This window comes from Nicotiana attenuata, chromosome 9 (genome assembly GCF_001879085.1).
Source record: "Nicotiana attenuata strain UT chromosome 9, NIATTr2, whole genome shotgun sequence".
Classification (NCBI taxonomy): domain Eukaryota; kingdom Viridiplantae; phylum Streptophyta; class Magnoliopsida; order Solanales; family Solanaceae; genus Nicotiana; species Nicotiana attenuata.
The window spans coordinates 97,607-108,554 of NC_031997.1; the positions used below are offsets into that span (position 1 = coordinate 97,607).

General features: G+C 33.9%; 2 protein-coding genes across 2 annotated transcripts in view; one reads left to right on the plus strand and one right to left on the minus strand.

The window, feature by feature from the left end:
- On the plus strand, positions 5,350 to 10,407 carry LOC109231922 (flotillin-like protein 6). Its single transcript, XM_019397509.1, has 3 exons — positions 5,350 to 5,595; positions 7,723 to 8,691; positions 9,577 to 10,407. Exons 2-3 carry the CDS (start codon positions 7,762 to 7,764, stop codon positions 10,117 to 10,119), a joined length of 1,473 nt encoding a protein of 490 aa, XP_019253054.1. The 5' UTR covers positions 5,350 to 5,595; positions 7,723 to 7,761; the 3' UTR covers positions 10,120 to 10,407.
- LOC109232458 overlaps positions 10,722 to 10,948 on the minus strand; it is a 5,626-nt gene continuing 5,399 nt past the window's right edge. Inside the window, exon 3 of the mRNA XM_019398232.1 lies at positions 10,722 to 10,769. Within this exon, the coding sequence (XP_019253777.1) occupies positions 10,722 to 10,769 (48 nt within the window). The remainder of the gene's footprint in view (positions 10,770 to 10,948) is intronic.

Genomic DNA, 10,948 nt, shown 5'->3' on the forward strand with positions numbered 1-10,948 from the left:
TATATATATATATATATATATATATATATATATATATATATATATATATATATGTGTGTGTGTGTGTGTGTGTGTGTGTGTTTAAGGCCGTGGAAGCAGCCACTAATGCTTGCATTAAGATAGGCTGTCTACATCACACTCCCTGGGATGCGATCCTTTTTCGAATCCTACGTGAATGCGGGATGCCTTGTGCACCGGGTTGTCCTTTTCTATAACAAGATATATATATATATATATATATATATATATATATATATATATATATATATATATATAGCTTAATTTCAAGATGGATTGAATTTCAATATTTTACATATATTTTAGGCAATCTTGTTAATTTATATGAGTACACGATTACAATGAATATCAAGTAGCATGTACACACACCAAATAAAGTTAGAAGAACTTTCAAGTCAAAACAAAACAAGTTCATTTGGAACAAGATCACAATTATTCTAATGTGATATGGGTTTTTTATAATCCTAAACGAAGCCAAAGGTTTATCTATACCAATTGATAAATGGACCTTAGGCGATACCAATAAACTCAACCAGTTTGAGGTGTGGATAGAGTCTATATTAACATGTAATATATGTGTATATGAAATACCTAAGATTATAACTTTTTTAATCCGTAATTTCAAAAGTATTATGAATAACAACAAACAACCTTAAGAGTTGAATATCGAGTTTAAATACTGCATTCGTCTCTAAATTCAAACTTGTAGTCTTCTTAGACAACTAAAAGATTCAATCCTTCAAGGGTCATTAGCCAAAAAAAAAAAAAAAAAAAAATTGTCAAGAACAAGCCACGTGGCAGTAATTGATTTTCATGCAAATGTGACCCAACCTGGCCTACTGGTAGTGGAAAATCTTTAAAAGAGGCTAAAAATTAATGATGAAAGTCTTAAGATGGAAAAGGATACATTCAAGTAAATTCCCTTGGGCCTCATAGAGTGAATAGAGAAGGGAAAAGCCCTTATCAATACCATATTCCTTTTTCATAATCGTGGTCTTCTGGTCAGTTTGCATGTATCATCAAACTTCTCCGTAACAGACTCGTTTTTTTCAATATTTTTTTGCTGCTATAGTGAAGTATCGTTATAACGGACATATATTATAACATAATATAACATAACATAAAAATTAGTTCGAAAAAAAACTTGGATTTTATAGTGAATGGTTGTTATATAGAGATGATGTTATAGAGAGATCTGACTTTATCTCAATCGACTAGTTTCATGGGATACCTATTACCTTCAATCGCATAACTCTATCCACCAAAACTTGGACAGATTAAGAGAAATTACCAAAAGTATTTTATCAATATCATATTCTTTAATTTGCAAGCAAATTAAAGTTCATTTTGAAAGACTCTTAGTTAACTGTATGTACAAGGTAATAACCTAACTTTGTTAATCATTTCTTTTCTTTCTCTTTTTCTCTTCCTTTTTTTTCCCACCATAAACGGATGAAAATTTTTCAACGTGATTGATGAAAAACAAAGATAAAGAGAGACTTAATTTTTTTTTTTATTTTTTTTTATATTCCTCAGCAATCTCCATTGAGAAAAATGTACATATATAATTTGGAATTTTTTTTAAATGAAAGAAAGTCAAATAGATGAAACTAAAGAGACTCAAAACATATCAGCAACGAAGATATTTCAATGTCTAGAAAATTAATGCGAGAAAATACCATTCTTGTACTGCTATACAAACGAAATCTCTCCACTAATACTCCATATAGCTAACATAATGTCATAATTTGAAGTCATATATACAGTATAATTTTTTTTATATACCGTGTAGTTTCACCCATTTAGTCCGTTAATCATATGTTATTTTAATAAGATCATCAATTAATTTATCATAAAAAATTACGTATAATAACGTTACAAGTGACCTGATAGATTAAATAATTTTATATGTATGCGACCCAACACACTTCAACGGCTTAGAACAAATCAATATATGGACATCCTTTCTTTATCTACTTAATTATAGCATTACATCCTATGCACAAGAATATCTTCTGTTATTATCATTGTATCAACAATAACAACAACTACGCCTCAGTTCAACAGTTAAGCGAATTCCTATCATTACCTGCAGATTTCGAAGATGGATGATAAATATCAATGGTTTGCTGTCTCTAGTTCTTCTCTTTAGCTGTCAAAACAAGAAAATTGCCATTAATGAAAACAAAGATCAATAGACAAAACCGCTTGAAATGCTACAGAAACATTGAGTTGAGGGGAATGAAGCCTGGTCCGAGATCATTCAAATGATGAATTTTTGACAGATAGCTAACTGTTTTACAGATTGGTCACGAACCAGACAACATTCTCCTTAACAAATCTTGTTTCTTTTCTTTGGACAGTAATGCAGCCGATCCTAACACGCTAGGGATTGAGGCATATTTTTTTTTCTTTTGAGGGAAGTGAGGAATTTTGGGACCAGAGAGTATAAGCAGCAAGAGTAAACGAGTTGCTTTAATTTTGGTAAGGGTAAGGTCATACATAGTTTAGTTTAATTTTTATTCACGAGCCCTTTATATATAAGTGAGAAGGGGTTGTCTTTTTTGTTTGACAGATGGATTATAGTTTGCTCTTTTACTTTTTTTTTTCTAGAAAAATTAATCTAAATAGTCGCTCACACAATTGCTTAAATTAAAAGAAATTAACAAATATATATATATATATATATATATATATATATATATATATATATATATGTATATGTAAATTATCCTTAAATAAACAGTAAATCCAGTCAGGTATATTTGCATAAAGATTACTTTTTTCCTTAGCTACTAGATGTTCCATAATCATGGCTTTGACGAAAAATCATTAAGGGTATCTTTAGACTATGCATGGGTATCGGGGCGGAAGGGTGTTCGTTCGAACCCTCTTCGCGAAATATTACACTATATTTATAATGCAAAATTTGATTTGTATATTTATATATTTTATTTTGAATCCTCTTGACACAATTCAAAAGCATAGTTCAATGGTCAAGGGGATTCAAAAACTTTGTTACGTTGCTGGTACAGTTCCCATTAGCCACAATTTCTTCTGCTCTTTTCAACTTTTTTTCCTTTTTTGAACTCCTTTAGCGGAAATTCTGCATCCGCCACCGATGGCTACTTCCCTTTAATAAAGGATAATTGACATTCTTTTGCCATGTACGAGAATTCTTCCCCAACTTTTGAACAGATAATGTTAGAGTAGTTTCCTACGTGGGATAGAAGACATTTTTTAGGGGCATTTACATCTATACTCGCTTTTTGGGTCACGTTTTAACTTATACCAACTTTGCAAAAAAAATTGCAAGCGTACCCACTTTTTGTTAACTTCAGGCATACGGGCCTGGAGTAGCAAAGGCAATCACGCAAACTTCAACATTCTAGTAGATGGGCCTGAAGTAGCAAAAATTGCTGAACTTAAGCATTCTAGTAGCTGAAGTTTTATTTTCTATTTGCTGAACTTCAACATGTTTTAGCTGAAGTTTTTCGCGTAACTTCAGACATATGGGCCTGAAGTAGCAAAGATAATCATGCAAACTTCAGCATTCTAGTAGACGGACCTGAAGTAGCAAAAATTGCCAAGTGTTGGCTGAAGTTTTTGTTTGTAATTGCTGATAAGCATTCTACTAGTTGAAGTTTTTTTCTCTATTTGCTGAACTTCAGCATGTTTTAGCTGAAGTTTTGTTCTATATTTGCTAAACTTCAGCATGTTTTAGCTGAAACTTTGTTATGTTTGTGATGAACTTCAGGGCTGAAGTTTGTTTTGTATTTGATGAACTTCAGCATTCTAGGAGCTGAAGTTTTTGTTTATATTTGCTGAATTTCAGCATTCTTAGAGCTGAACTTCTAAAACAACAATGACAAGTTGTCATTAAGATCCAGTTGCTATAATGGAATTATCAGGAAATTCAGCATTAAGAAAAATCATCTTTAATTCTTTTTTGGGGGAACGAAATTTCAGATGTACTTAATGCAAAATTCATACCTTAGTGCTAAATCACTGTGTATTTCATATTCAATCAATAATACTTTCACGGAGTCTCATGTGTTTGAGAGAGAAAAGAAGAAGAAGAGGAAAAGAAAGGAGGAAGAAAGGAGCGCACATGTAGCAGGAAGAAGGAGGCGCCTGAAGTTGTAAAAATTAGGGTATATGTTAAATAACTTTAAAAATATGGGTATAGGTTAAATGAGGGCGACCAAATAGACGCCCGGTGCAATTTTTACCATTTTTTAAAATTTAAACATTGGATGAATTTAGTAAAATGGCCCTCTGCAAATAGTGATAGAAGTCCATGACAAATTGAATTGCAATTTTTAGTCGATGGCCCTATAGGTCCCACCGGCTTACATGTTAGCTCTAAATTGACATTAATAAATTAAAAAGGAAGGATAATATTACAAAAATAAAAAAGGGGTATTATCATTTTTAACCCGCGTCAGAAATTATTTATATCTCGTAACCAAAAAGTGTATAAAATTTATATAATTTTTGTACAATATACATAAAGTGTGTATATATATATATATATATTTTTTTTTTTCGGCTATTATTTTTACAGCGGCTATACAGTGTTATTTTTCAAATAAAAAATTAATTTATCAACTTCCCGTATGTTCTTTGCGATATATTGTTTGCATGGACTGCCAGACAGAGGCGGATCCACCCTATTACATGTGGGTTCCCGTGAATTCGGTTGCTTTTGCACATATTGTATATGTATTAAAAAGATCTACTAAATATCTTTAAATATTTAATTTTAAACCTACATATTTACTTAAGGTCTTTATAGGAATTCATAAACTTTAAATCCTGGATCCGCCTTTACTACCTGACTGATCACAATTTCACAATTTCTACATATGTTCATACTGAAGTTGCTATTACTTCATCGGCACGGAAGAAAAGTGATCTATTTTTTTTTTTTTTTTTACTAATGTTAACACTCAATTGAAGAACAAGAAGTATCGTAATAGATAGTAAAATATCCAACAACAGCAGCAACAAAAAAAAAACCCAATTTAATCCTATACATGGGGAGGGTATACACAGCCTTACTCCTATCTTATAAAAGCAGAGAGACTATTATCAATAGATTCTATTAATTTAAGATCATAGGGTTAAGGTTATTTTTGATCTTTTAAAAATATATGCGACGGCCAATTTTTCCTTATTAATCTAAGATCATAGGGGTTAAGGTTATTTTTGACATTTTTAAAAAAATATATGCAATGACCACCTTTTTTAAAATTAATTTAAGATCATAGGGGTTTGCTATCCAATTCAAAAGATTTAGAGAGTATTATTTCCCAAACCGAAAAGATTAAGGAGGTTCAGTAAAAGTTACTCTCTTAACTATTGTTTAACCATGGTAAACAGTAAAAGTTTATGCAAAGGACACGTGTCATGCATTTATTGGCTTGAGTGAACATTGGTTAAGTTCCTTCTAATAATAGAAGTAGATTTCCTGGTTTGATAAAACTCTCACACGGAATTACAATGGCGATAAAATACTCAACTGAACGTTCGTTGCTAAACTAGGGTTTTTCTATTTCTGAGATTCTACCCAAGGTAAGTTTTTTCATCAATTTTGAGCTCTTAATGACTGTTGTAGTTCTGATTTTGCATGTAAATAGTTTAATAATATAATAATAATGACTGTTGTAGTTTTGATTTTGCATGTAAAATAGTTTAATACTTCAAGAATTTTTTGAAATTATTGGGCCCCAAGTCATTAATGAATCACAAAAGAGAACTCTTTTTCAATTCCCCTTTTGCTTTCTCAATTTGCTAAGAAAAATTGTTGGACTGAGCCGGGTTTATCAGAAACAACCTCTCTACCAAGTAAGACCGCCTATACACTACCTTCACAAACCCCATTTGTGTGATTACACTGGGTTTGTTGTTGTTGTCGTCATTTGCCAAAAAACAATTGTCAATTTCTCTTTCTTCTTGCTTTTACTTTCTTTGAATTTGGTTCAACAAGTCAAGTAATTTATCTACATTGTGCTCAATCTTATAGGCATCTTCAACTTTCTCTCTTTTGAGTTTTTTTGGGGTTTTATTCGTCCTGGAACCTACTGGGCCGACTAATCTAGATTCGCGTCGGGTATTGGATCATTTAAAGGTTAAACATCCCTATTACGAATTTGTCGATTCTTAGTGCTTAAACTTGATCCTCTGGTTAAGCATGGAGGGATCTCGCGGATTTAAGATTTGAACTTTATGGCTTTGATGTTGGGATTCTACCACAACCCACTTGATTTAATGAGTTCAAAATTAATTATTTGTATTTAGTTTACGTTTTAACGCATGAGCATAGTTTAAGCCAAAGCTATTGGGTTTGAATAAACCCCTAACATTAAACTACAATCGTTCACCCCTGAGCCATCGCACCACATCCCTTGGTGGTGAGTTTTCCCCATTGTAGTGATCAAATAAGACTCTAATTGTATGTGGTGTTTGTGATGTGTATATTAATTGATGTATCTGCTTCAGCTAATTAATTAGAAATTAAAGACTATTAGTTGTTGGAATTAAAGCTGTTTTCAGCAGCTTTGACATAGTAGAAAAATTTCCCTGATCTAGCTAATATTCGTGTGTACTTTTGTGGCTCATAAAGCTGAAATCATGAAGCTGTCTTGTTTTGGTTTAATTTCTTACTGATAAACTTATGGATAAAATTTCCCTCGTTTCTCTTCTTCTTTGCATTTTAAACCATGAAAGTAACTCTAGGCCTTTGGTTTAGCGGTAAGAGTGCAACATGTGATGTGTGGTTCAGGCGCATGTCACGAGTTGGTGCCATAAACAAAAGTTCAGTATTTAAGTGGAGAAGGGTAGAGGGGCGGGCCCATTATCCATCAAGCTTCAAACCTTGCACCACTGAGGAATTTCTCGGTTCTAAAAAAAAACATAAAAGTAGGTGTAGAGCAGGTTTGGTGTTGTGACGTGCTGAAGTAGTTCCTTGGCATTAAGACGTGCAGATAATCGGACATGAGCTTTTTCTTGAAGCAAGCGGCCTTAAATGTAGTTGGCAAAATGATATATTAATTGTTAAAGAAATATAACTTGGAACAGGAAATAACATAAGAAAATCAGTCACAAACCTGGACTAGAAACTTTTAAGTGTAAAAATTTATATGGTTTTGCAGTTGAAAGACATCATTACTTCAAATGATAGGAATTCCGTTTACCATACAATTGATGTTTGAGTTATTCTTTCTTACATTGCATATTTACTTAATATTATTTCTTCATCTACTCCTTTTCATTGCTACAACTTATGTTTTAATTGTGCCTTGAGCGTAAAGTCTGAAAAGCTTAATATCCTAATTCTCAAATGTCAACTCAGTTAGAGGCAGACCAAAAAAAGCCTTGTCTTTGCTTGTTTCGTGATATGGACCAATACGGATTGAAACTTCATGAGAATGTTGATGTTGGAATGTCACTGATAAGCTGATGAGTTCATCGTCATTACACCCTAATTCCCATATTGAGCATTAATGCACTTCAGTATTGAGTCTACAGTACAAAGAATAAGCTCAATACCAAATCTTGCTGTCAGTTAATCCTTATTTCCACTTGAGACTTTTTTGTACTTGAGGCAGAGATTGTCAATTTGTAATTTTTCTTTATGCTTTCTTAGATTGAGTTCTATTTTGGACATTTGGTGTATAACCAATTTACTTTTGTTTATAGAAATTTCTTCAGGAGGTGCAACAACAAAGAAACAGAACAATGTGGTACCATGTGGCAAAGCCGTCTGAGTTTTTGGTCATTACTGGCAGAGGAATTGATGAGTTGAAAATTGCAAAGAAGGCTATGGTATGGCCATTTCAGAAATGCGAAAAAATTGATGTTACCCCTGTAAATTACACTTTTGAAGTCAATGCCATGAGCACAGAGAAGCTATCTTTCCTACTCCCTGCCGTCTTCACTATTGGTCCCCGGGCTGATGACCACAACAGCCTTGTCAAATATGCAAGGCTTCTTTCTCTTCATCAGCGCGATTCCCATGATGTAAAAGAGCTTGTTCAAGGCATCATTGAGGGAGAGACACGTGTCTTGGCTGCTTCAATGTCGATGGAAGATGTATTTAAAGGCACAAAGGATTTCAAGCGCGAAGTTTTTGAAAAGGTTCAGCTGGAGCTTGACCAATTTGGACTTCTGATATATAATGCTAACATTAAGCAACTGGTTGATGTTAGAGGCCACGAGTACTTTTCATATTTGGGCCAGAAAACTCAAATGGAAGCAGCAAACAGGGCAAAAGTTGAAGTTGCTGAAGCGAAAATGAAGGGCGACGTTGGATCCAAACAGAGAGAAGGATTGACAATTCAAAATGCTGCAAAGATTGATGTTGAGACGAAGGTTATAACCGCGCAAAGAAAAGGTAAAGGTAAAATGGAGGAGATTAAGGTAGGATCTGAAGTCAAGATTTTTGAGAATAAGCAAGAAGCTGAAGTGTCGGAGGCAAATGCAAAACTAGCAACGAAGAAGGCAGCATGGTCGCAGCAGGCAAAGATGGCAGAGGTGGTAGCTGAAAAAGCTGTGGCAATACGAGAGGCTGAGTTACAGCAAGAAGTCGAGCGAAAGAATGCCTTGACTAAGACTGAGAATTTCAAGGCTCAGTTCCTCAGTAGGGCTAATGTGGAATATGAGATTAAGGTGAGTCTAGTTGTGTTTCAGTTATTCCCTCTGTTTCATTTTATATGCACTCTTTCCTTCTTTAGTCTGCTCAAAAAAGAATGGTGCTTATCGCTATTTGGAAACTTTTTAACTTTAAACTTCTCATCTTATCCTTATTAACATACTCTTATAGCCGTAAAAATATCATGGCATGTTTAAGGCCATAAGTTCTAAGGGCTCGTTTGTTTTGGAACAAGGATATCCGATATCCTGCGATTATAATCGTGCATCCTATATGGGATAGTAATACCAAGATCTTGGTATAAAATATGAATTTAAGCTAATACCAATAACCAAACATGGGATAAATAACAACAAGAACAACAAAACCTAGTATAATCCCGCAAGTGGATCTGGAAATAAATACAACAACAACAAACCCAGTGTATTCCCGCAAGTGGGGTCTGGGGAGGGTAGTGTGTACGCAGACCTTACCCCTACCTTTAAAAAGGCAAGGAGGCTGTTTCCGGTAGACCCTCGGAATAAATGTAAATTCCAAATTTTTCCTAATCCCGGTAACCAAATGACCACTTAGGGTACTGTTAGCATGTGTCAAAATTTTTTCTTTCTTTAATTTTTGGACTATCTATTGATGTTTCCATCCAGATGGTATCAGTTGATTCTCTTTACTTGATTGTTCAATGGTATTTTTATATAGACCAAAGCAATGGATGTAAGGCCCTCAAATAATTAAGCCGTTCTCTAGTGATAAGCGTTTAACATGGCTGTTCAGAGCTAATATATTCTAGATGTTCTATTCAAATAATGGCTTCATCAGATGACATTCAGATCTATAGAATAACGGATCGTTCTAAGTATTCATGATTTTTTGTCATAATGTGGCTGATTGCTTGTGAAATTCAGGTGCAAGAAGCAAATTCGGAGTACTACCAAAAGCAAACAGCAGCTGACGCAATACTGTATGAGAAACAAAAGTTAGCAGAGGCTCGAAGGATCGAAGCAGATGCTGAAACGTACGCGAAAAAACAAGCTGCAGATGCTGCACTCTATGCCAAGAAGAAAGAGGCAGAAGGACTTGTGGCTTTTGCAGAAGCACAAGGGATTTACATACGCACGTTGTTGTCAGTGTTGGGAGGAAATTACACCGCGTTGAGAGATTACTTGATGATTAATGAACGGATATACACAGACATCGCCAAATATAACGCAGAAGCTATCAGAGGACTGCAACCAAAGATCACTATTTGGTCAACTGGTGTAAGTGAAGGGGATATGACCGATGGAACACGCGCAGGAAAGGGAAATGGTGCCATGAAAGAGATGGCGTCGCTTTACAGCGTAATTCCTCCCTTGCTACAGACCGTGTATGAGCAAACTAGTATGCTACCTCCACCATGGCTCGACACTTGCAGCAACAACCTGACCACATTGACCGAATCAGCTTAATGGTTTCTCACATAATATTATTAGCTACTTTGCTGGTAAAGGATCTAGTAGACTTAACATAACACATAAGTACTAGTACATATTGTTGGTTCATTGGCAAGTGGGGGAATTAACAGTAGATTACTATGCTTCAGTTAGTTTTGGTGCATTGGAAACAATATGAAGGTACAGTTGGTAAAAAGTGAACTTCTCATTGAGTAGAATTGCCATAGCTTCAGCTTGAGTTGGAGAGGAAAGTAAGTTATTTTCCAGCAGCCAAACATCAATAAATATTTTTGTTGAAGAATATTTTACATTTAAAAGGAAAAAAAACTGTCTTTGCTTATATTTTTCTTGATAGTCTAATTAAAATATTTTCTAAATTTTCATAGCGTGTTGGATAGTACGACAGTTTCTTCTAGAAAATATTTTTCGAAAAATATTTCTCAGAAAATATTTTTTATGGGTTCGTATCAAACGCATCCATAAAAAGATTAAATTTTTTTTCTTGAAGTTATTTTTCTCATTATATGCTATTTAAGAAATAATTTAACTTCACCTTACATGCGACCTACTGTTAAAAAATTCTGCATTTTATAAAAAGGAAAAGACTGATTTTTTTTTTAACAAGTCGCTGTTTCAAGAGGCGATACTGTTAAAAATTGCATTTCCTAAAAAAAAAGGAAAAGCATAAAATAATGACTAAAGAACTGACCTAGAGCCCGTTTGGATGAGCTTAATTTAAGTGGCTTTTAAGCCATAAGTTAGGAATTCTAGCTTTTGACTTTTGGCTTGTTTTTGTCATTTTAGCTTAAAAATAAGTGCTTAAAAGCACTTTTTTACTCCATCC